Consider the following 27,589-nt stretch of genomic DNA (forward strand, 5'->3'; position numbering starts at 1 on the left):
CCCCAACATCAAACACTACTACAAAGCAGTAATAATTAAAACAGCATAGTACTGGAACAAAGGAAGAGCCTCAGTGGAACAGAGTGGACTATCCCAACACACAACCCCAAATGTATCAACATTTAATCTTTGATAAGGGAGCAAGAAATGTGAAGTGGAGCAAGGAAAGCCTCTAAAAAATGGTTCTGGCATAACTGGACAACCACATGGAAAAGACCTTGATTTAACACCATGCACAAAAGTCAGATCAAAATGGATTAAAGACCTCACATCAGACCAGAATCCATAATGTACACTGAAGACAAGGTTGGCAAAAACCTGCACAATATTGAGGCTAATGGTATCTTCAAAGATGACATGCCACTGACCAACCAAGTAGAAACAGAGATAAACAAATGGGACTATATTAAACTAAGAAGATTCTGCACCACGAAAGATATAGTGACCAAAATACAAAGACAATCTACAGAATGGGAAAGGATATTCACCCAATAACCATGCAATAAGGGATATCAAGGATATACAAAGCACTGGTTGAACTCCACAAGAAGAAAACATCCAAACTCATCAAAAAATGGGGTGATGAAATGAACAGAAACTTTCTCAAAGAAGAAATCAGAATAGCTAAAAGGCACATGAGAAATCATCTGGGAGATGCAGATCAAAACAATAATGAGATATCATCTCACACCACAGAGACTTGCCCACACCCAAAAGAACAAAAGCAACCAGTGTTGGCATGGATGTGGGGAGAAAGGGACTCTCCTTCACTGCTGGTGGGAATGCTGACCGGTTCAGCCCTTTTGGAAAACAGTATGGATGATTCTCAAAAAATTAGAAATTGAGCTCCCATTTGACCCAGCAATACCACTCCTGGGAATATATCTTGGAGAAACAAACAAAAAAAAGTATAATCAAAATGACATCTGCTCTTGTATGTTCATTGCTTCACTGTCCACAATAGCCAAAATCTGGAAAAAAAAAAAAAACAGAGTGTCCGAGAACAGATGACTGGTTAAAGAAACTTGGTACATCTACACGATGGAATACTACGCAGCTGTTAGAAACGTTGAAATTTACATACAAGTGGTTCTACATGGAAAGTATCATGTTAAATGAAATGAGTCAAAAAGAGAGGGCAGACATAGAAAGACTGCACACGTATGGGGAATATAAAGTAACAGAATGGGAGTCGAACACCCAAGAATAGTTGAGATAAGTACCAGGAGGTCAGCTCCACAACTTGGAAGCCGGCAGCACATGCTGGGGGTAAAGGCAGCTCAGATACAGAAGGGAACACCAAGTAAAGGGTGATTGGAGGACTCGCCCGGGATGTGAGATGCGTGCTGAAAATAGACTATAGATCGAACATGATGGCCACTCAATACCTCTATTGCAAACCACAACACCCTAAAGGAAAGAGAGAGCAAAGGAAATGCCCTGCCACAGAGGTGGGGAGGGGTGGGGTAGGGAGAATGGGCTGGGGAGGTTGAAGGTCTACTGGCTTCATTGGTGGTGGAGAATGGGCACTGGTGGAGGGATGGGTACTTGATCAGTGTATAACTGAAACCCAAGCATAAAAGTTTGTAAGTCTACAACTGTACCTCATAGTGTTTCACTAATAAAAAAAAAGAGAAAAAATCCAATAACAGCAAAATGAGAATTTTTTTATAGTTATAGTCTAGGTAATGCATTTATAATAGTTATAACAATCATGGTTTTAATCTACAAAGTTAACATACCTCATCAGCACCAAATTTCTGAAGACCCTTCAAAAATGTCCTGTTACTTCTAGTCCATCTCTTTATTTCCTTCTACCCTTTGGTCCCTGTTTGTAATTTGAGACCAAGGCTCTCTCATCATGCAATAATATTCATACACTTATTTTTCTATACGTGCAGATGACTGAGATAATCTAATGTTTGTACTCCCTTTGACATTTTGTTTAACATGATATACTCCAGCTCCATTCGTACTGCAGCAAACTAAGATTTTATTTTTTCCTTAGACCTGCGTAGCAATCCACCATGACTTCTTTAACTATTCATCTAATATTTGATACCTGGTTTGTTTCTATATTTTGGCTAATGTATTAAACACTTAAATAAACATAGATATGTGTATATATATGTATATTTTTTTCAATTCAGTATTTAGTAAGTGGTGGTTCGATATCAAGAAGTAGAATAACTGAATCAGGAGAAAGAGTAATTTTTATTTTTAATGAGTTTCTGGGGCTGGAGCGATAGCATGGCTGTAGGGTGTTTGCCTTGCACACAGCCGGCCCAGCCGAGCCGGGTTTGATTCCTCCGCAATTCCTCCACCCCTCTCGGAGAGCCTGGCAAGCTACCGAGAGTGTATTTCGCCTGCACAGCAAAGCCTGGCAAGCTACCTGTGATGTATTCGATATGCCAAATACAGTAACAACAAGTCTCACGATGGAGACGTTACTGGGCCCGCTCAAGCAAATCGATGAATAATGGGAGGACCGTGACCGCGACCGTGATGAGTTTCTATTAAACTCATTAGTTTAAAAACCAGTCCCCTGTGGCAGGTATATCACAAATTTATTTTATATTAGTCTTCTAACAAAACTTAAATAAATGAAGCATGGAATTATTAGAAAATAATAAAGGTAATACTGCACTATATTTGATGGGGTTCAAATAGGTTTGAATCATGGGAACACCTGCAAGGGTGATTAGAGGCACTCGAGAGGGAAAATGGAGACATTACTGGCGCCTGCTCAAGCAAATCAATGAGTAATGGGATGTCAAGTGATCAAGTGATTATCAGTTATTTTTTTAAATGATGATCAAAAACAACAATAGATATCTCATACCAGTAAGAATGATATTCATAAAAAAATTTGGAAACAATCAGTTTTAGCAGGGATGTGGTAAAAAAAAAAGGATCCCTCATTTGTTATTGGTGGACTTTCTATTTCAGCCTTTCTGAATAGCAGTATAGAAACTCACTCACTTAATCACTTGACATCCCGTTACACATCGATTTTCTTGATCAGGTGCCATTAACATCTCCATTTGTCCCTGTAGTGTGCGAGTGTAGCCCAATGTCGTCTGCTCACTCTAGAAACACAAAGAGCCTCCAACCGATCATTCAGGGTCTTGACGAGGCAATCTGACCATCTCTTAGGTGGGCATCCACGTGTACTTTTGACATCTCATGGAATTCAGTCGGTAACAGCTCTAGTCCAGCAGTCATTTTCAAATCGCATTATATGTCCAACCCCTCTGATTTTTTACACCTTGGCAAACGAGACAGCATCCTTGATCATCAATCATCAATGGAGGTCGGAACTCCGGATTCTTTCTCTCACTTGAGTGAAGCGTGATACTCCAAGCATAGTTCTTTCGAGATCTGGGAAGACGGAATAGCGTTGGGAGATGAGAATAGCATTCTCATGCTTTTGTAAAACCCATGTCTCTGAAGCATATGTTAGTGCAGGAAGAATGGTGCAGTCGAAGAGATGTGCCCAGAGCTTGAGGTTCTTCATCCTCTTAGTTATTTTTTCATTGGTCTTGAAGGTATTCCAAGCCGCTTTTTTCCTCCCACGTAACTCAGGTACCAGGTCATTTGTCATGTTGACTCCTCGACCTAGGTACACATAACTGTTGCATTTGGAGAAATTCGTTCCATTGAGAGCAAATGGAACATCAGGAATGAGACTGAATCTCATAAATATTGTCTTTGTGAGATACAGTCCCGCTGCATCTAGATCCCCGCCCCACACACACCCTGTAAGCCCAGAGTCACCATGCTGCCACATGACCCTGCTTCTCCCTTCCGGAAGAGTCTCCCAGATTCCCTCCAAGGTTGCAAAGCCTTTCTGCTTGGCTTCTTTGTGAGATTCAGCTGTGGTCCAACCTTTCCACACTCATGATCAAAGTCAGCCAGCATTTGTGCCACTTGGCTAGTGTTTGGTGTTATTAAAATGATGTCATCAGTGAAAGGGAGGTAGTGTAGTTGCCGACCATCTCTCTTCACTCTCATTCCTTCCCATTCCAGTTGTTGCATGACATTCTTGAGGGTAGTACTGAAGAGTTTCGGTGAAATGGTATCACGCTGCTGAACCCCTCTCTTGACATGGATGATCACTTCCTTGTAGAATGGTGAGATCCTGGTGGTGAATCCGTAATACAGCTCATGGAGGATCCTGATGTATTGAGTCTGAACGCCCTGTTTGGCTAGGGCTTCGATGACCATTTCAGTCTCAATAGAATCAAAGGCTTTTGAATGTTAAACAGAGTGGCATCTTGAACTCCCAAGAAACCTCAATGAGCTTGATTATCGTGTGGATATGGCCGATTAGGTTAAATCCTTTTTGGAACCCGGATTGCTTGCATGGTTGTCCTTCATCTAGTGTTCTGCCTATTCTATTCAGGATGACTTGAGTGAACAGCTTGTAGACGATGAATAGGCAGATCGGGCGATAGTTGCCAAAGTCTTGGATGTCTCCCTTCTTGTATAGTAGAACACTCCTGCTGATTTTCCATTGGGATGAAACCTTACATTCAGACAGGTAGCATGTGAAGAGCCTAACCAATGTCTTGATGAGTACTAACTGCAGATTCTTCAGGTATTCAAGTCTGACCTTGCCTGGGCCAGATGCTCTTTGTTTCTTTACTGAAAAAATTGGCATGTCGGATTTCAGAAGGGAGCACGTTAGAAGTAATATATCCATCCTGCAGAATTTGGTATGTGGATATGTAGACATGGCTATCAGAGAAATCCGAGTAGAAGTCATGGATAAACTTCTCCATTGCCCTTTTGGAAGATATGATAGATCCATCAGGATGTTGGAGGGCAGTCATCTTGGTCTTGTAGTTGGCAAAGGATAGGAGGGCATTGCGAATGCTTTTCCCAGCTTCTGCCACATCTGCCAGCACTGCTGCTCTTCTCTCTTTGAAGTCTTCCTTTATCAGTTCTCTGTACTACTTTGCAAGCTCAGATGTTCGCTTGCAGTTGCCTGAGGCTTGTGCCCAGCTATGTTGGGGAATGAACTCAAGAGTTTTTGAAGAAAGGCGTCTTTTTGTGGCTATCTCTCTCTCTCGGCGTTCCTCGCACAATCATGGAGGTGCTGAACCAGTCGATTGTATTCTTCCCATGTTGCCACAATAGTGCCAAAGAGCTCCCAGTTAGTGGTCATTCTGGGAGTTCTTTTCTTAAACTTTGCTGCCCTTTCTTCCCACTCTGTGAAGTACAATTTTGCACGAAGGAGACGGTGGTCCCATCCCATTTGGAATTTTGTGACGACAGTGACATTGGTCAGGCAAAACCGTCGATTGAATATGATGTGGACAATTTTGTTGTGGAACCATCCACCAGGAGACTCCCATGTCCAACCTTTAGATTCGGCCTTCTGGAACTGTGAGTTACCATGGATGATCTTGGTTGACATGATGAACTCAGGCAGTCTCTCACCCTGTTTGTTCCATTCTAGGCCATGGGTTCTGATGTGGAGTTCTTCAGCTGATCTTCTCGGTCCTATCTTGGCATTAAAATCGCCTACAATGATCTTGTAGAAGGTGTGGTCTTCTTTATAGAACTTCTCCAGCCCCATGTAGAACTTCTCAATTTCTTCCTCATTGTAGTTGGATGTTGGTGCGTAGACGACGAAGATAGAAACTGCTGGCAGTGAGCCACATCTATTCAAGCGTACGTGTCCGATTTGGGATGTTAGACAATCGAATGAAGCAATACTCATGGCCAAAGTTCATGTTGATGAGGACTCGATAACATCTCTTTTTTCACATGTTCTGAGGAACAGTTCTTCTCCAGTGTCAAAAGTGGCATGATGTGATTGATGCCTTCTCCTCTCAGTCAGACCAATGATATCATACTTGATCTTCTGCGCTTGTACCATCAGGTCCTTGATAGATGCTTCCGATCCCAGCATATGTGCATTGAAAGTAGAGACAGTCATTTTAGTCCTTCTTTGTTTTGGCAGCCTAGTTCGGACCTGAGTTTTTATCAGCCTCTCCTTGCTTAACCTTCTTAACACTGCTGTATTGGAGGCTATTTCAGGGCCAGTGGAATGAGTCCCATTGTTTTTACTGTTTTTGGCATATCAGAATATGCCATGGGTAGCTTTACAGGCTCTACCATGAGGGTGGCATATACTTGGTAGATTGCCAGGTTCTCCAAGAGGGATGGAGCCTCCACTCACCTTATAGTGTTCCTAAGCTTCACACCATATTTGAACCTCATCAAGTATGATGTGGTAATCTTGAAAGATGGGTATTAAGTGTCTTATCACTTATTAAGTAAGTAAAGGCCCTCCCGTAGATCATCGATTTTGCTCGAGCGGGCCCAGTAATGTCTCCATTGGAGACTTTGTTGTTACTGTGTCTGGCATATCGAATACTCTCGGTACCTTGCTGGGCTCTCCAAGAGGGGCGAAGGAATCAAACTCGGGTCGGCCATGTTGGCTGCGTGCAAGGCAAACACCCTACCTGCTGTGCTATTGCTCCATATATGTGATATTAAGTGATAATAAATTCATTTTCATTTGCTTACCTCATCTCTGTATTTCTTTTGCAGGAAAGTTCCTGATTATTTTCTCCCCCATAAAAGTAGGGTGTTAAAGTCTCACACTATTGTTGTGTTTGCCATCAGTATATTTCAGATCTCTTGGCAGTTGCTTTATAAATTGCTGCCACATCATTCGGTGTATTAATGCTGGTAAGATTTAAAATCTTTTAATCCTCTATTCCTCAGCCAGTATGTAATGCTAATCAGAATATTTTATATTTTATATATATATATACAATTGGTGTTGCTCAAGGCTCTCTCCTGGATCTGCACTAAGGAATCACTTGTTGCCAGTTCAGGGGTCCATATGGAGTGCCAGGGATTGAATCTGTGGTCAGTCATGAGAAAGGCAAGTGTATTAACTATTGTACTATCTCTCCACCTACATCACCATCTATTATTTTCTCTAGCTTGCATGAATTTTGATCTAATATAATTAGGTTGTCCTTGATTCTTTTCAGTGTACTTGTGGACTAGCCTGTAGGATTATTTTTCAACATTTTATACAAATCCTGATGAAGAGCCACCTCTGCAGAAAAGTTCCTGATTATTTTTTTAAATCAAGTGGCTGAAGAGTATTCTTCAGTCCTATGGAGGCAACTCCTATACTCACCTTCTCAGTTTTTTTCTTAACATAAATATGTTATTCTTTCATTGTCTGTCATTGGAATTAAATTAGAATGGTTTTCCTTGTTTATTACTGCCTGGATAAGTTAGAATAATCAATTATGTTATTGTAACTTAATTTTTAGTTCAGGCAGTAGGAAATAAAGAATTGCTTGTTATTAATAGGCTTTACTTATTGTGCTTGTATGTGTTCCTTTTCTTTCTCTGTTATTAAATTTACTTCAAATATGGATTATTCTAGAAGATATTCTATCCTGTTTATGTATTTTAATGCCTCTGAACTCTTAACTTTTTCTTCAAGGACTGTTAAGATCCAAGCAATGCCCTGTCTCTTCATACTTTCTGCTACTTTCTGACTCATTTTCTTATCTAGCTAGTGTGGCATTTTTCTAATTTTTCAAATGTAACATTTCATTCTGACCTCCAAACCTTTGTACTTGCTATTCCTTCTGGTTGCATTCATTTTTCTTTTTTTAGTTTGCTTGGAAAACTGCAAATCTTAATTTAAATGTCTCTTTCAAAAAAGTATTTTTGTCTTATAGTACAAGTTTGGCTTACCCTCCTTCTAAAAAATGTGGGGGTTTTTGCTGTTATCATGTTTTGTTGTTTAAACTCAAGTGATGATCTTATTTATTCGTTGGCTATTTCTCTTTATGCCAGACTATAAACTCTTCTGAAAAAAAAGGTAACTATTTTGCATATCATTGCACAACATCTAGTGAAGTGATGGTTTTCACTAGTACTGGAATTAATAAACAATCCTATTTTAAAGAGAATAAGCGTTCACGTAACAAGGAAACACTTAGAAATAGTTTATATTAGAGGTATTACATCATAGAATGTCCGCCAGTTTGAAATTCTGAAAAGATGCTATTTAAGAAACTCTAATGTTATCTAGCTGTGGTAGAGTTTTGAAAGACATGAGTTTTTATATAGATATTTTGTAATTAAAAGGAAAAAAACACAGACTGGTCAATAGATTTATTTCCCAAAGACTTTGTTCTTTGTTTTAAAATAAGAAAACATCCTATGCACGCAATGTCTTTTATCCTCAAAGCCCTCCCAAGTATTAATTAATCCACAAAATGATATCTGGCTCCAAAAGGTAGAATCTGTGACTTAAGGTTTATTTGCAAAAGCCTGCTTTGCCCCTAAGCCATGGCAACTCACTGAGTTTTGTCCTCCAAATCCACGAAGCTCAGGAGGTAGCAGATGATTCTTTAAAACCCGCCACAAGGCTTTTGACTCATGCAGGGCTATCCATGGACATGTCTTATAGTCTTTAAACATGGTAAAGATTTAACATGTTATAATTAGCACTTTTTTTGTGTGCATTTTCAGAGGTATAGGGAAAGTGCCCCGGGAATTATTAGATCTCTAATATGTTATGAAACATACAAGAGCAGGAAATAATAAATACACATTAGTATATCTGATGCTTCATGTTTATTTTTAAAATTTTATTTATTTTTAGTTTTGAGGCCACACTAATGGTGCTCAGGAGTTACTCCTGACTCTGCACTCAGGAACCACTCCTGGTGGGCTGAGGCAATCATATGGGATGCTGGAGAATGAACCCTATTCGGCTGTGTATAAGGCAAGTACTTTATCTGCTGTACTATCTCTCCAGTCCCTGATATTTCATGTTTAAAATGTTTACTGGGTGAGAACGTTTGTTAAGTAGTGACATAGATTCCCAGAAAATGATTTAGCCTTCTCGCGTCAAAATCATATGTGTTTGTATATCATGTGACATTAATGACATCACCTGTTGTATGAGCTGGGTGGTTTCTCCAGAGATTTTGTATTCAGATCAAAAACGGGACTATATTATTACTAACAATCTCTTGTTAAACACCATTAATCCCACTAGTCTTTATTAATGGAAACACTTAGAGGTAAGCATGGCTACCAAAGAGTGACAACATCTACTGGAGTACCAATCTGGACAGATTCTACTTTTGGAATACAAGATTTTCCTGCAAAGGAGGTAAAATTAATGGGTTTTCCCCTAGCTGTTCCTCAAGCGAAGTTATCTCATATAAATCCCTTGAGCATTATAAAAATGTTTAAAGAGGTTATAAATATGAAATGCAAAGAAAATAAGATTTATATAGCACCTAAAATTTTGTTGAAAATTTTTAAAACAGCTTCAATTGAGATGATTTTGCTTTCTTTTCTGAATCATCAACATACATTATCTCATATATATGAGCTCTTTCTATGTCAAGGGACTAGTAACAATTTGCTAAAAAAAACTACTACAAGAACCCAAGAAACAGCAATGCATGACGGAGAAAGTAATGTAAGGTTGAATTAGATATAAATAAAACTTTATAAATTGCATAAAATAATCAAATTCGTGTGAGTGATAGCACAGCGGCAGGGGGTTTGCCTCGCACGCAGCCAACATGGCCAGCCCGAGTTCGATTCCTCCGCCCCTCTGGGAGGGCCCAGCAAGCTACTGAGAGTATCTCGCCTGCACGGCAGAGCCTGGCAAGCCACCCGTGATGTATTCGATTTGCCAAACACAGTAACAACAAAGTCTCCAATGGAGACGTTACTGGGCCTGCTCCAGCAAATCGACGAACAACGGGAGGGCCTTTACCTTTACCTTTATGATGGTAATGAACAGATAAAAATTAAAAAGAATTTTTTTCTGGATGAACAAGTGATTTTTATTTTGGCATAGAGGACAGAGTAGTTAATAAATAAATGTTGTAGGGTGAGAGAAACCCTTTTAGTCCTCTATTACTAGATAAGCAATCAAATTCTAGTAAATATTGAGGAATTAAAGCTTAATATGACTTGTGTTCACAAAAGGAGCAAAATAAATGAACATTTAAAGGATCCAGGGAAACTTAAGTCAGGGATAAAAATAAACTAGATGATAATTCTGAAAATTTATAGAGATAATGGCTCTGTGTGTTTGTTTGTGTGTGTGTGTGTGTGTGTGTGTGTGTGTGTGTGTGTGTGCCTATAAGTCTGTCTGTCTGTGTCTACATATGTGTGTATCAATAAGATAGAGAAACAAAGCAAGCAAACAAATAAACAAAACATAACAAATTGCTTTTTTATTCTATATCTCAGAGCCTATTTCTTAATACCACCCTGAAAGGCGGCTACATGACCCTGAATAAAATATGAAATTTTTCCCTTTTCTGTTCTTTTTATTCCCCCAATGGAGAACAAAAATGAAGTCCCCCAGTACCATAAATTACATGTCAAGTTTCCCATATTTGTGGAATTGACTGCAATCAGTACATCTAGAGTGAAATGGAGTAGACTTGCTCTGGGAAAAATGCTTTCCTCATCAGTTCAAGGTAAGTGGCACTGCAGCACTGTCCTCCCGTTGTTTACCATTTTGCTTGAGTGGGCATAAGTAATATCTCACAACAAATTGTGAGACTTGTTGTTACTACTTCTGGCATATCAAATACGTCACAGGTAGCTTGCCAGGCTTTGCCTTGTGGGCAAGATACTCTCGGTAGCTTGCCAGGCTCTCCAAGAGGGGTGGAGGAATCGAACCTGGGTTGGCTGCATACAAGGCTCCTATTGGGCTGGAGCGATAGCAGGGCTGGGAAAGATAAGTATATGTGATATTTTCTATTATGAAATACAGTCTATCCCTATACTATAATTTGCAGTTTTCATATTGAATTATATTGACATTAACATTTGAGTGTAAACAGTCAATGTATTCAGACATAAGTCAATGAATCAAAGCATAGCCTTTCTGTTAAGGAAAACTGATAATGGGTATCTTAATAGCTTCTTCAATATTGGACTAAGCATATATTGAATCCCTTATTATTTATTAACTTAAATAATAATCATATATTATTTATATATACATTAATGTAAAAATTCAAGACACTTTAAAGCATTGTTTACTTATTGCAAATTATTAACTATACATAAATATATATTCATATGTAGAGAATAATATACATGTCTATATGTTACATTTACATGCTGACATAATAATTTAGGTCTATTTGGTCACATTTTATCAGACATTTCAAAGTAAATATTTGCAGGCATTAAAAGCAAAGTATTTAACCTTTAAATAATTATTTATATGCTCAATTGTTCTGTAACACAAATTAACAGGGAAACATTTATTGATCTCTGCATTGGGCAATTATATGCTGCAAGTCATATTAAATCTAGTAATAAAGTAATTGATGCAAAACTTTTCATTAAACAGCTTAGTACAGAAATAAATATAAAAATGTGAAAATTCCATCTTTATCAAGAGGCTAAAATATAGGTTATGTAAAGTTATTAAACAAAGAGAGAGCCACCTGACAAAAATTTGAGTAATCAAAAAGAGCTGTGAGTAGTCAGGGCTCCGGGGTGGGGGAAAAAAATAATTTGAGGAATCAGAGAAATAAACACTGTCCAGAAAAATACTCCCTTAGTTATTGATATATGATTAATTTTAAAAATCATATTTATATTCTGATTAATGTTATAAATAAATATGTTTTATAAATAGTATAAAGTTCATAAATAGTGTAATATTTTAATAAATAATTAATCATGTTACATATAATTAAATCTAATAACTAGCTTTCAGTATAAATATCAGACATACACTTATTAATATTATATATCAAAATATTATTTAATAAAATTTCAATATTTAATTATTAAATATTTTGACAAACTTACATTTTTCCTGAGTAAACACTAATGTCAAAAGCAATGTCAGGGAAATTATGATATAACAAGCAAAACAATACAGGATATGACTCCTAGCTTCAAATTATCTACCATCTAGCCATGGAGTAAGTTTATTGTACATGAAATACTAGTGAACAACACAAGGGATGAAGGACAGCTCAAGGGACTGAGTGCGTGCGTGACTTGTGCGAGGTTTAGGGTCAATCCATGCACAGCATGCTCTATGAATCACAACTGCAAGAAGTAGCCCCACTACTACATGTGACCCCTAACATAGGAACAAAACTGAATAAATGGCATAAAAGTGAACATGGAATAAAGAAATTATAACTATACAGAAAAATATTCAATGTAATAACCTGATAGAAATATTCCCGATGTGGGCTATTTATCTGGAAGTAGATAATAACTTGGATAAATCAGGCACCATGTGAGAGATATGTAGACTTGATATGGTAAAAAACATGGATGCTATTTCCAAATTTGATTAGCAAAGTGATTTAAATAAAAGGTTATAAAAAAAACATGTCTTTTGAGTCTAGACTCATGATTGTTACTAACAGGCTCAAAGAAAATAGGGACTAAGCTTGAGAGAAAGATGAAGGTTTAATTTGAGATATATCATTTTGTATGATATTAAATAGATTATAACAAATTAATAATTTGCCTTTTAAGATACATACTTAAAAGTGAAAAGAAATTATACATTTCTAGATATGTACATTCTATTTTATGAGTCACTTACAAAAGTTGAAATCTTAGTAGAAAAAGCCATTGATAAAAAAAATTTAAAAAGCTATTGCTGATTTATTTTAGGAATTCATTTAATAACTATTTACTATTTAATTTGTTCTATTAGTTTTTATAAACAGAATAGTTTTTCACATGCAAGGCAGTATCTCTGTTCTCAAAGAACATTTGATTGAGATAGTAAACACTTTTTTAAAGTATAGTATACCACATGTTCTTAAATTCTATGGAAAAGTTTAGAGTCAGAAATGGGTGAAAGGACATGGTAGTTTATTTATTTTTAAAGGAGAAGGGAAAGATATCTTGGAAATATTTGGGCATAAATGTAAAGCAAATGATGGGATGAGTCTTACAAATTTTTTAGCTCCACATGAATTATTTTGCTTTTTGAAAATTTTTATTAAGCTTGACTTGTAGTATAAAAATCACACAACCTTGAAATGCATAATTCGGTAATTTACATTATAGCCATAACTGCACCATTTTCAACACAGTAGGTTACAGAACATTGTCTTCCCCTACAAATTCTCTATCCACTCTTCCCAGCTCCAGGCAGTCTTTAGTTAAAAGAGTTATTTCATACCAGGCAGAGGAAATAGCAAGTGGAATGGCCCTGCATGGAATGAAAAACATCGATCAAATGTCTGGAGAGAACGAATCTAGAGAAAAATGGAGAGGTGCAGCTAGAGCAATGGTTGGGAATATAAGCTTTGCAGACCCAGAGTGTTCAGTTTCTGTGCTGGAGAGACAGAACCAAAGAGAAACTGGAGTTATGGAGTGACATAATTTTTCTTATACTTTAACAAGGACTCAAAGACACTTATGACTCTAATTTACTAACAGAGATGAAAAAGAGAGAATATAAAGGTGAAAATCTGAGCATGAGAGGATGGAGAAAAAGCACTGCAGATAGAATACTTGCTTTCGCATGGCCAACCCAGGTTGGATCCCCAGTACTACATATAGTCCCCTACAAACCCACAAGGAGCAATCCCTGACCACAGAGCCAGGAATAAACCCTGAGCACTGCCTAGTGTGGTCCAGAAACAAACAGAAAAGAAGTACTGAATACTAATATGATGAGAAAGCAGGAAGAAACTGGAAATTGGGAGGCTATTCAATTAATCATTAAACCACACACACACACACACACACACACACACACACACACACACACACACACGAGTTAACTTGCCCAAACTTTCCTGCTAGGGAAATCTGTATGGCAAGAAATAAAAGAGCAAGCTCTGACTCTGGACAAACCCCAGTAAGGTCTTCATACGTGATCCCAATTCTGACTTAAACTTTGAATTCAAACTTTGGTATTTTCTGAGTTGAACGACCTTGCTGGTACATGTCAGCATTCCTGACATAGAAACACACCATAGTAATGATAATAATAATAATAATACATCCTGTTGCATGTTGTCTATATTTGGGCCAGTTTAATTTCAAGTTTCGTGTGGAGCAACTAATTACTTACCAATGATTCCAGTGGAGGAATGACATCTTTCAAAACATGTTGTGAGTGATTTCTTCTGTGCCGGGATACCTGAAACAACAAATATGAAAATAACATTGGATTCATTCTTTAGAGAAGGCCAATAAAGCATATATAAAATGAGAACTAATCAGTTGGCTTGAACATTGACTAACTTAAATAAAATGCTTATTCAAAGATTGCTGACCTTGTTGGTTTATTATAGTTTCTACGTTCATCGTTGTTACTCATTCGGTCATACCTCTTTTGAAGGAATGGTAGGATCTACAGACTTCCATTTTTTCAGACTAGGAAGACAAGTATGCTTAAATCAATTAAAAAGTAGGGCAGCAGAGACTCTATATGATTTAAAAGTGTTAGATCATACTGGGTCAGGTACTTGTCATGGTGCTCTTGGAATCCTCACATTGGGAAAACAATATACTGTGAGGAAGACCAAGGTAGTCACAGTAAATGTCTCATATTTTTTTCTGGTTGATAAACTGGGTGAGCTTCAACAGGTATGCCATATGACTTTGGAATCTTCCAATGAGTCTCAAAGCCATTAAGTCACTCCCCAGGCCCCCCAGCCCTACAGTATTTCCAATAGAAGACTCAAACACTGGATAGTAGAGACAAACTTTTTTGCAGTATTTATCTGAATTTGCTCAGTTTCCGTAAGGGTTGAAATTTATTTGCTTTGTATCTCTTTGGATCTCTGTATGTCAGGATAAATTGCCATTCTACAGTAGTAACTAAAACAAAATATTTAATATTGAAACACAAATATTTATTTTATCACATAAGATATCTCATGTGATAAAATATATATAATTATCCATACTTATTTAAATATATAATAATTACAATAACTACATGACAAGAATTTTTGAAGTAATTTTTATGTCATATGTTCTCCTACTAAAGAGCATCAGAAATTCTGTAATAAAACAAAAGCAGAAAGGAAATTTTAGATATAATATTATATTATTTCATAACTTTAATAGAAGCTTTTGTTCACAATCATGATCACGATCACCCTGTTGTTCTTTGATTGCCTTGAGCAGGCACCAGTAACGTCTCCTTTGTACTAGCCCTGAGATTTTAAAAAGTGCCATATTCAAGGCTCTTTCAGGGTTAGGAGAATGACACCCATCATGTTACTGGTCTTTGGCATATTCGGTACGACACAGGGAGTTGCCAGACTCTGCCATGTGGACAGGTTATACTCGGTAGCAGCCAGGTTGTCCAAAGCAAGAATGAGATAATAAGATGTCGCATTTGTGGCCATGTGCTTCCGGGAACTGGGTTTTATAGTCTCTGGGTCTTGGCCGTTGATGGGATTACACAGCGCTAGGGGGTGGGGGGGTCAGTTGGTGGGTGTGACCCCTGCCTACTGGAAGATGGAGGATCTGGGTGGAGGATGCTCAGCCCTGATCCAAGCAGGCTTGGAGATCTCAGCTCCGGGACTCGCATGCCTTTGTTCCTCTGCTGGTACCTTCTCCCAGAAAGGAGAGCCAGGAACTGCTTACTGACATGGCAGGGGTTTCATGGGAACTACCCATCAGGATTTAATCATGGTTTTAGTCCAGGCTACTGGCTATTTGCCACCATTTCCTTTAGAAATGAGAGGGTTTCTTTCCTTGTTTCTTTGTTCGTTTCCACTCACTAAATGTTTGCATCGACCTTGTCTACTAAATATTACGAGGAAAGCAGGACCGAGAACTTATGTTTCAGGTTACCTTTAGCCATTTAGGGGTGGGGTGGGGATGGGTCTCATGGCGAAAGCTTTTAATCACCAGAAAGTATGAAAATGGAGGTTGCTGCAATCATTTAATGGCACATATGGTTTTCTACTTTGGGCATGAGGATGGTAGTATTTCAAAATAGCATGGGGATTTTTTTGTCTGTCTGTCTGTTTGTTTGTTTTTGTTTGTTCGTTTTTTTGGCACAGTGGTTCTTGAATCACACCCAGTTTTGCTGCTAGACTGCTCTTGGCTCTAATTAGGTATTGTTGAGACACATCAGAATAAGTAAGCCATGAGAGAAAGGAAAGACTATTCCAAAGTTTAATATTATTTAACAAAATTTGTCCACTATATCAGGAATGTTGGAGTACAAGGAGCTTAGATATATCAGGTTGCACCCATCACAGTGCTCACGAGTCATTCCCATTACCTTGTTTTTCTGTAACTACTTCTTTGTGCTCTCTTCCCCAACCAATTTGTAAGGTCTCATCCTTCTAGGACACTGAACTTGTACTGTAAGTTAATATTGCCTTTTTCTTCTCCTTATGTCTTTTGAATAGTTTACTTTAATGCAATGTCCTTTTTGTATAGATACAGGAAGACAATTAATATTATGCTTTATAACTTAGGATTTAATTGGCCTTGAATGTTATTCACTCCCGGGCATCTGCTTTCTCAACTTAAGCTTCAGTTGCCCTCACATCCTAGCATACCAAGGGCAGGGTCCCTACGAGGGACTGGATGGAACCAGGGCAAGCCAGTAACTTATGTGCTACCCTGGCATTGAGATGGGCCAGGCCAAGGTGCCACGATTCTTGGTAAAAGGTAAAGGTAAAGGCCCTCCCGTTGATCGTCGATTTGCTCGAGCGGGCCCAGTAACGTCTCCATTGGAGACTTTGTTGTTACTGTGTCTGGCATATCGAATACTCTCGGTAGCTTGCCGGGCTCTCCGAGAGGGGCGGAGGAATCGAACTCGGGTCGGCCATGTTGGCCGCTTGTAAGGCGAACGCCCTACCCGCTGTGCTATCGCTCCAGCCCACGATTCTTAACTATAGGTTAAGAGTTTGATCATAGGCAAATGCTGTCATGATCCAAAAGTAATGATGAGACTAGGACCCTGCTGCTAGGAATAGGAAAGATATCTGGCCTGAGCACTGCTGTCTGAGATTGAGATGGCCCTAGAAGAGCAATTCTATAAGCTTAAAGTATTTCTTACTGTGTCCATACAAAATGATTTATATTATGTATGCTTATATATTGGTCGGACAAGGAGAGGAGAAACACACCCAGGGAATTCTGTTCTAGGGTGGGTTGATCTGCTAAATGAGAATCTGTCCTAGAAGCAGCTTTCCAGAGTGTCCTGACTAGCTTGGATGAGACTGAACATTTCTCCCCTTCCACTGCCTTCAGTAAATAATTTCAGTATATTGTAAGAGGCAGTTTCCCTTTTCTCTCAGTAATCTCAGGTGCTAGCCAGGCCTCATCTTTGGGATATAGATCCCTATCTCTAGGCAGGCTAGTCTTTGGGATGCAGATTTCAAGCTCTAGCAGACTGGTCTTTGGGATGCAAATCCAAGTGCTTGTAGCTTGTGAAAGGTTTTAGTCTTGGTTTTTCTTTCTGGAGGCCAAGATTACTGGCCTACAGATGCAAAGAAACAATGTCTGTTTTGCTGCCTCTATGTTCTTTCTGTAACTCCTTTTGATGACATCACTGTATTGCGCCCTTTAGAGGTACCATGATCTGTATAAGGGAGATTTCAGGGTTCTCTGGGGGAACACGTGTCTGAGAGAATGGGGAACACAGGTTGAGAGAATCTGAGGGGACACGTGTGTTAGAGAATCTGGGTAGATGGGGCTGAGAGAATGGGACAGAAGCTGAGAGAACAAAGGAGCATGTGCTTGAGAGATTCTGCGGCCTCCATGACATACATTTCTTTCATGTAATAAATTGCTACTAAGACCAACCAGCTTGGCCTTCGTTTCCTTCCTTCACCTGACCATCGTCATCGACCTCCCTGGAGTGGGGAAACGGCCTGAGACTACTGAACGCGGGCGGCGGGAGAGATAGACCGCTGTCGTCCTTTTGCCTGTCCTTTTTTTTTTGTGTTTACATACAGGAGGACTCATCAGACTGACATGTAGCTGGGGGTGTTTTACTCAGATCAATTAAATGTGAACAGAATCAATGAGAACTTCTCCCTGACCAAAGCTATGGACTAGAGCTTCTCTCCATATTCTTTTTTCTCCACTACTGGTGAAGTAAATGTTGTAAGAGGCCCTATGGGAGGACAAAAATACAAGATGGAAGATTGGAACCCTGGTCCCATGTGATGAAAAGTCAATCACAACCCAGAAAAACTCACCTTGTTTTATTTGGTAAACATTCATTTTGAAATAAACTTATATTCAGAGAAAAGCTGTCATTAAGTTACTATAGAAAACTGTCATGTAATGAAAAAGAAGTTTACGTGTATTTATCATAATTAAATATGAGATCTAAAATATGGAAAGCCTCAAAAACATACGGAAAATTTCACAAGTATAGTAAAAGAATATTAAAAGTTTGTGGAGCAAATTTGAATGTGAAGGAATTGAAAGAAATCTAGTCCCTGAATAAGGAAATATGCATAAGCAGCAATTCAAGTTTGATACCACAACAGCAACACTAATATTTACTAATAAATTATTTGCAAAGTGATGAAAATATTTTGCATATACTAAATTCTTACTGAACTTTGAGAAGCTGATAATTAGAAAACTTCTTTTTCTGTGAATGTAGAAATAGACACAGCAATTTGACAACTGAAAAGTCACAGGTGATATTTTAATATAGATAAGGTCCTTAACTATTGCAATTAACTGGTGCTTCTTTAAAAATACTGCCAAGTTCTCTTGTGTGCATAAGGGTAGAAATTTCTAGCTAAGGTAGAAATTTGAATAGTCAAATATACTAAATTTGTACATGTTTACACAGGAAGATAAAAAGCAGGTTTCAAGTATGTCATGAAGCATCTTAATATTTCTGTAGGGGAAATGATATTGCTGATCATTCCAAAATCAATAAGGTAGCCAATCTGTCATGTTCAAATGAATTATGAAGATGTGGGGGGAAAAACTTGCATAATCTGCCTTTTGGTTTAAAGCATTCAGAACAGAAATATATTATCATCTGAGCTCTAATTTTGCTGCCTGAGTTTTATGATTTTGGAAATTCTGGATTCAAAATTGTTCAGTTGTATTGGACCGTAAGAAAAAGTAGACGATTTCAAAAGAGTTATATTAATGTAATAAACTTAATAGGTTCTTCGTCCTCTTAGCTATTTCTTCGACGTTCTTGAAGGCGTTCCAAGCCGCTCACTTCCTCCTGCGCAGCTCGGGTGCCAGGTCATTTGTCATGTTGACTTCTCGACCTAGGTACACATAGCTGCTGCATTCGGAGATGGTCATTCCATTGAGAGCGAATGGGGCATGAGGAATGAGGCTGTTTCTCATAAACATTGTCTTCATAAGATTCAGCTGTAGTCCTACCTTTCCACACTCACGGTCAAAGTCGGCCAGCATTTGTGCCGCTTGGCTGATGTTTGGTGTTGGTGTTATTAAAACAATGTCATTGTTAGGTCCCTAGGGACCCTGAGGGAGATTCCAGAGTTAAAACTCTATAAATTAGTAACTCTCCCTTTCCTGTCCTCCTTATCTGTTACCTCCCTTAAGAACTCTTCCCTTATCCACCTCCGGAATGCAGGGCTGAGAATCAGAGGAAGCAAGGTGATAACCAAATGTCCAAGTTACCTGATGCCCACTAGTCACAATGCCTATGTACGTAAATGCTGGTCTTTGAATCTATAGGCTAAGGAGTGATGTACTTCTACATGGATTGGTTAAGAAAGCATATGTTGTTACAAATCTATTGGCTATGAAATGCGCGGGCTTTGCTGTAACGGCCAGTGAAGGCCTATATAAGATCCCCTTTGAAGAAGTTCGGGGTCTTGCCTCACCTAACTGACCTGCGTGTCTGTGTAGGCGGCTTGACCCTGGCTAGCCAGTCTTACAATAAACCTTGCTTGCTGTTTGCAGTCTCTGGAGTTTCTTTGTCGTTAAAGGGAGATCACGATCCGTGCCCTAACAGTCATCAGCAAAGTGGAGGTGGTGTAGTTGCCGACCATCTATCTTCACTCCCATTCCTTCCCATTCCAGTCTTCGCATGATGTTCTCGAGGGTGGCACTGAAGAGTTTCGGTGAAATGGTATCACCCTGCCGCACCCCTCTCTTGACATCAACGATCACTTCTTTGTAGAATGGTGAGATCCTGGTAGTGAATCCGCAATACAGCTCACGGAGGATCTTCATGTATTGGGCTTGAATGCCCTGATTGGCTAGGGCTTCAATGACCGCTTCCGTCTCAACAGAATCAAAGGCCTTCTTTAAATCAATGAACGTTAGACAGAGCGGCATCTTGAACTCCCGAGAAACCTCAATGAGTTTGGTTATTGTGTGGTCAATGGTGCTGAATCCTTTGCGTAACCCGGCTTGCTCGCATGGTTGTCCTTCATCTAGTGTTCTGCCAATCCTATTTAGGATGACTCGAGTGAACAACTTGTAGATGACAGACAATAGGCAGATCGGGCGATAGTTGCCAATGTCATGGATGTCTCCCTTCTTGAACAGTAGTATGGTCCTGCTGGTTTTCCATTGGGACGGAACCTTGCATTCAGACAGGTAGCGAGTGAAGAGCCGAGCCAGTGTATTGATGAGTACTGATGGCAGGTTCTTCAGGTGTTCAGGTCTGACCTTGTTTGGGCCGGGTGCTGTTTGTTTCTTTACCGACGAAATGGCGTGTTGGATTTTGGAAGGGAGAACATTGGGAACGACATATCCATCCTGTGGAATTGGGTATGTCGGCAAGTGGACATGGCTATTGAAGAGATTTGAGTAGAAGTCATGGATAATCTTCTCCATTGCCGTTCTGGAGGATGTGATGGATCCATCAGGACGTCGGAGGGCAGTCATCTTGGTCTTGTAGTTGGCGAAGGACAGGCGGGCATAATGAATATGTTTCCCAGCTTCTGCCACATCTACCAGTACTTCTGCTCTTCTCTCTTTGAGGTCTTCCTTGATCGCATCTCTGCACTGCTTTGCAAGCTCGGACGTTAGCTTGCGGTTGCCTGAGGCATGCGCCAAACCACGCTGGCGAATTAGCTCAAGAGTTTTCGAAGACAGGCGTTCTTTTGTGGCTATCTCTCTCTTGGCGTTCCTCGTACATTCATGGAGGTGCTAAACCAGTCGATCGTATTCCTCGTCAATGTTGTCAACAATGGTATCTTCCCATGTTGCCGCAATAGTGCCAAAGAGTTCCCAGTTGGTGGTGGTTCTGGGAGTTCTCTTTTTGAACTTTGCAGCCCTTTCTCCCCGCTCTGTGAAGTAGAATTTTGCACGAAGGAGACGGTGGTCTGATCCCATTCGAAATTTTGGAACAATAGCGACATCGGTCAGGCAAAACCGTCGATTGAATATGATGTGGTCTATTTCGTTGTGGAATCGTCCACCGGGAGACTCCCATGTTCAACGTTTAGATTCTGCCTTCTGGAACTGTGAGTTAGCATGGATGGTCTTGGTCGACATGATGAACTCAGACAATCTCTCACCCTGTTCGTTCCATTCTAGGACATGGGTCCCGATGTGAAGTTCTTCAGCTGATCTTCTCGGTCCTATCTTGGCATTAAAATCACCCACAATGATCTTGTAGAAGGTGTGGTCTTCTTTATAGAACTTCTCCAGCTCCATGTAGAACTTCTCGATTTCTCTTTCATCATAATGAGATGTTGGTGCGTAGACAATGAAGATAGAAACTGCAGGCAGTGAGCCACATCTATTCAAATGTAAACGTCCGATTTGGCTTGTTTGGCATTCGAATGAATCAATGCTCTTGGCCAAGTTTGTGTTGACAAGGACACCAATGCCTCCGACACCTCTTGTATCGCATGTTCCGAGGAACAATTCTTCTCCAGTGTTGAAAACGGCATGGTGAGATTCGTGCCTTCTTGTCTCGGTCAGACCAATGATGTCATACTTGATCATTCGCGCTTGTACCATTAGGTCCTCGATGGATGTATCTGATGCTAGCGTACATGCATTGAAAATACAGACAATCATTTTTGTCTTCCTTCGTTGTGGCAGCCTAGTTCAGCCTTGAGATTTTGTCAGCCTCTCCTTTCTCACCCTTCTCAGTGCTGCCATGTCAGTGAAGCCTTCAGGGTCAGGTGAATGAGACCAGTTGTAGTTACTGGTTTTGGCATATTAAATATACAACAGATAGCTTGCCAGGCTCTTCCGTGCGGGCGGAATACTCTCCGTAGCTTGCCAGTCTTTCCGATAGGGATAGAGACTTTTGGGGCGACCTCTAATCACCGCTGTAGGTGTTACCATATTTGAACCCTATCAAATGTGGTACGACAATTCCGGAAGATGGGTATTTAGTGTCTTATGAAGTGTTGCGTGGCCGCTTTGTGGCTGCGCAGGTCCAGAATGCATCCTGGAGTGTGGCGACGGCTGGGCAGCGGAGGTAGTGTCAATAATGGAAGTCTGCCAGTGGGGTATTTATCTGGGTAGGATGGGTCCTCTGTGCACACGACCTCCACTACCCAGCCATCGTCACACTCCAGGACACCTTCCTGACCCCCGCGGCAGCTCTGGCCAAAACTCACGCACGACTGAAGACCCACAGAACAAGATAAGCGGAACACTCTGAGACCTTGGACTCCAGCTCGGCGGACCCAGGGACAGAGTTTCTCTGCTTGCTCCCACCAACCACAGCCGTCGCCACACTCCAGGACGCTTTCCGGACCCGCAGGGCAGCTCTGACCAAGACTCACGCACGACTGAAGACCCACAGAACAAGAGGACGAAGAACCTCCAGCTCTGGGCACATCTCTTTGATTCCACTGTTCTTCCTGCATTAACATATGCCTCAGAGACCTGGGCCCTATGCAAACAGGATGAGAACGCTATTCAGGTCTCCCAAAGAAGAATAGAAAGAGCTATGCTTGGAATATCACGTTTCTCTCAAATGAGAGAAAAAATCCGGACTTCCGACATCCGGCGATGATCAAGAATCAGGGATGCTGTCTCGTTTGCCAAGGTGTCAAAAATCAGATGGGCTGGTCACGTAATGAGATTTAAAGACGACCGCTGGACTAGAGCTGTTACTGACTGGATTCCACGGGATGTCAAAATACTGCGTGGCCGCCCACCTACCAGATGGTCAGACTTCTTCATCAAGATCATGAATGATCGGTTTGAAGCTCTTCATGTTCCCAGAGCGAACAGATGCCCTTGGGCTACACTAGCACGCGACAGGGACAAATGGAGACGTTACTGGCGCCCGCTCGAGCAAATCGACGACTAACGGGAAGTTAAGTGATTAAGTGATTAAGTGAAACTTAGTAGAATTAATAATTATAAACAAGACTTAAGCAATGACCAAGTGAAGAGTGTTTGAAGGAAAAAAATCTGTTAAATCACAATATATTTTATCAATTATATCATTTTAATAGCTAGCTAACAGGACCTGATAGTATTGCAAACCATTATGGGATATCTTCTTGAGAAATAGTCCCACTTATGAAAGCAGATATCTTCAGAAAACATTCAATTTAAACAGCAAATATTTGTTGCATTCTTACACTTGTAATTTTAAATAAGTCATTTAAAATACACTTGTTCATTTTCAAAATATAATTCATGCAAATATTTCAAAAGCATTCCAATTTTTGTGGGTAATTCCTAATTATTTTCTCAAGAATTTCAAAAATTTGTTTCTACTATTAAGATTCGTGGTTGTTTTCCAAAATTGTTTTTGGATATATTTCATGATGCTGGCAATGACACATTCCAGTATTTGATCTTAGGTTCTTTTTACTTTGAAGTAATCAATAATTGATCACTGAATTTGGATTGCTGTAACAATATTAGCAGTAACTAGAATCAGTTTTTTTTTGTATACATATAATCTCTGTTAATTCCAGAAGCATTTGTCTAAGGAAGACTTAAAATAAATTTTTATGTATTTCTACTTTCTTTTCTATTTCAAAATGTTCTAAAATTTTATACAAATTCTCGCTTGAAACATAAGTGGACATGTTTGTATATAAAATATATGTATATATACATATATATATATTATCACTTATTTAAATATGCATAGGATGATTTCTTTTTTTTATTTCCTAAATTATGAAATGCTTTCAGTGTTAATTTGCCATTTCTATTTGAGAATTGTTCTGTTGTTGGTTTTGGGTCACACCCAGTGATGCTCAGAGTTTACTCCTTGCTATGCTCTCGGGAATTACTCTCTGAGGGGCTCAGGTTACCATATGTGGTGCTCGGAATACAACCTGGATACTCTGTGTGCAAAGCAGATGTCCTAGCCGCCATGCTTTCACTCTGGCACCTCCTTTTCAGAATTTTATGAATTGTCCCTTCTCAATTTATTTCTCATATTTTACAAAGACAGGCCTTCATAATTAGTATTTCTCTATCTCATCTATTAAGAATATTTTTTTAAAAAGTGACTTGGTAATATCTTTGTATCTCAAACTGTTTTACTGTTATTTTTATGCATTTTTGGGGAAGAAAGGGCATTGTTACCATACCTATGCAGTGTCCAGGGTAGACTCCTGCCTCTGCACACAGGGGTAACTCCTGGCTGGGTTCAGGGGACCATGTAGGTGCCTGAGATCAAACCTGGATCTGTTGCATGCAGGGCCAGAGACCTACTCCTGTACTATTTCTCTAGCGCCAGCGTTAAGCCTCTCAGTTTCAAAATAAATATTTGAGTTGACAGCATCTTTTTCACTGAGTAGGAAAAAAACTGTTATCTCATCTTTTCGTTTTAATAATGCTATTTTCCTATTGATTTATGTTGCCCGGTATATAGAAATGCTGAGTAGATACCATTGAAATACTGCAAATATCACTCTCTTCTGGCTTGGAATTTTGAAATCCAAGATCAGATTAGTAAAGTATTTAACACACTGAAAGAAAATCTGTATGCATTTTTCTTTCATCAGCATCCAGCAGTCTCCTTGATTTGTCTATAACTATCTCCAGTTCTTTTCCTTTTCAATCATACAAATAGTTATTGAAAAAAATGGAGTCTTTGAGATGTACCATCCATTCTTTTCTTTAAATTCTTCTTTATTCTTTGTATATACATCACTATTAAAATATTCATATGTCTTTTCTCCCAAACAAGAGTTATTAAGTCACATTTAAAAATGATATTATTTTCTTTCATTCCTTACCACTTTTATCTATTTAAGTAACTTCAAACTGATAGGAGGGACTATAGTAATTGATATAATGCAAACTGCAAAAACTACAGAATTGGGACATATTGATTTCCTTCTATAGAAGGGTCTACTATGAAAGTTATACATAAACATGAAATATTCCACATAGTTCCGATTTAAAATAGATTACCATTTTTGATGAAAGTTTATAACTTGTGGTCTAGAAGTGAAATAAAATCTTTTGAATAAAAGCATAGTTTGGTCCAACATTTTTGAAGATATGTATATTCTGTGAAGCACACTCCCCATTAGCAACATTCTTGGATGCTTTGGATGAAAACAAAAATAAATTTGTGACTAAGTTTAGTTTTTATCTATGTGGTTTCTCAAAATATTTTTTTGGTATATCCCAATTCTAATGTTAAAATCTGCATTTGTTTTGCCAAATTCTATTTCTTAAAATCATTATAATCAGATAATTTAAAAAATACAAAAATTTATTTTTCTAAGTGTAACGTGGACAATTTTTCTACTCATGAAAATTTAAGTGATTGGAGATAATAGCAACCTAAGTAATAGTTACATATTTTAAAAATTATTTTTATGTGATAGCTTTATTGATTTTGGACTGGAGCAATTGCACAGTGGGTAGCCTTGCATGAGGCTGACCCGGGTTTGATTCCTCTGTCCCTCTTGGAGAGCCCAGCAAGCTACCGAGAGTATCCCGCCCTCATGGCAGAACCTAGCAAGCTCCCTGTGCCCAAAACGGTAACAACAAGTCTCACAATGGAGTTGTTACTAATGCCCCCTCCAGCAAATTGATGAACAACGGGAGTATAGTGCTACAGTGCTACAGTTATATTTATTTAAAACAAGAAAATATATGAACGTATTTCTTTATCCTGTGTTCGATATTCTAATTTTACCTCTGTAGATAAATGTAAAATTTATCTCAGTCTTGTGATTATTCAGCCATTAACCAAATATATCTTTGTAGTCCTGATGAAAGGTGATGATGTAAATCAGAAACAAACAAATTTTTCTGATTTGCTTTTATTAATGTAGTGTAGGTGTATTCTATATGCTGATATTTATTTTCTCCTTTTACTTGTAATATTATTAAATTACCATATTAGACACCAGAACTAAATATTCTCTTCTTGTCATCGGTTCTTTTCCAATGCTATTTCTGCTGTATATTTTCAGTTAGAAATCTGATTTATTTTCTCCTTTATTCCCCCAAATTACAGAAAATTAGAGGAAATGATTCCAAAACTTCTGGATGATATAGTAGCGTGTGAAAGATTTCTTCTCTTTTTTTTCTTTTCTTTCTTCTTCTTCTTTTTTTAAATTTTCGTTTGGTTGTTGGAAATTCTTTGGCCAATATCTCGCTCATCTTTGGTGCTCTCCCTCTTAGTACTGGGGTGATTATCAGTAGGGTAATTTCAGCTATACCACATACTCTTTCTCTCAGTCAGCAAAAGAGAAGCAATTGCTAAAATGATTATAACTCTTTAATATTTTTCAATGACTTTATTTAGTTTCACACATATGTATTCCTCCAAGTAGAAAAGCAATCTGCTCACTATCTCCCAATTTAAATAAAAGAAAGTTAAAGTCATGTATCAGATAGCATAATTTTGGTCAGTGAATTACGTACGGGACAGTGGTCACTAAATATAGCCCAGGTATGTAGAGGGCTAGGTCATCTAGGTTTCTTTTTAATACACTTTATGCAATTTGCCCCAAGACAAAGTGTCTTAAATATATTCCCATCCTTTAATTGATTCATCACTGTAAACATAAGCAAAGTGCATACATTTTCTTGTTAATTGTGATAATCCATTTTTTTTAGTTCTCTCATTTCTTTTTTAAGATTTCAGTAGAATATTTTGGCAAAGAATTTTATAAGATTTACAGTGTTATTTATTTGAGACTTGGACAAAAAAATTATATCCTTCAAACATGTTGTTATAATAAAAACTACCATAGTGAAGAAATACAGAGAGACTTGGGTGATACAATTTTATACATTTATTTCATGCAAACTACATCCATACTTTGCCTTAACTGTTCTTTAATTTGTTTCACTTTCACTTTGATTCCATTTATATTTAGTTATAAATTTTTAAATCAATGAAAGGGGAAACTAAGTGCTAAAACACATAGGGCTTTTTTTTTCTTTCTTAATATTAATAATAGTTTTAGGTCAAAAGCATCATATAGTTCATTATAGCCATAGCAAGAAACTACCATAAGCAAATAAAATGTATTTTAAAAAGGCAAATGCCCTACCCACTATGCTATCGCTCCAACCAGGTTCAATTCCTCTTCCCCTCTCCGAGAGCCCAGCAAGCTACCGAGAGTATCTTGCCTGCATGGCAAAGCCTGGCAAGCTACTTGTGACATACTTGATATGCCAAACACAGTAACAAGTGTCACAATGGAGACTT

The 27,589-nt window shown here is 38.7% G+C and overlaps 1 protein-coding gene across 1 annotated transcript in view; it reads right to left on the minus strand.

The window, feature by feature from the left end:
* ARHGAP15 (Rho GTPase activating protein 15) overlaps positions 1-27,589 on the minus strand; it is a 759,615-nt gene that overhangs the window by 644,211 nt on the left and 87,815 nt on the right. The window contains exon 3 of the mRNA XM_056117651.1: positions 14,105-14,173. Within this exon, the coding sequence (XP_055973626.1) occupies positions 14,105-14,173 (69 nt within the window). The remainder of the gene's footprint in view (positions 1-14,104; positions 14,174-27,589) is intronic.

Source organism: Sorex fumeus, unplaced genomic scaffold (assembly GCF_029834395.1).
Source record: "Sorex fumeus unplaced genomic scaffold, SorFum_2.1 ptg000035l, whole genome shotgun sequence".
Lineage (NCBI taxonomy): Eukaryota > Metazoa > Chordata > Mammalia > Eulipotyphla > Soricidae > Sorex > Sorex fumeus.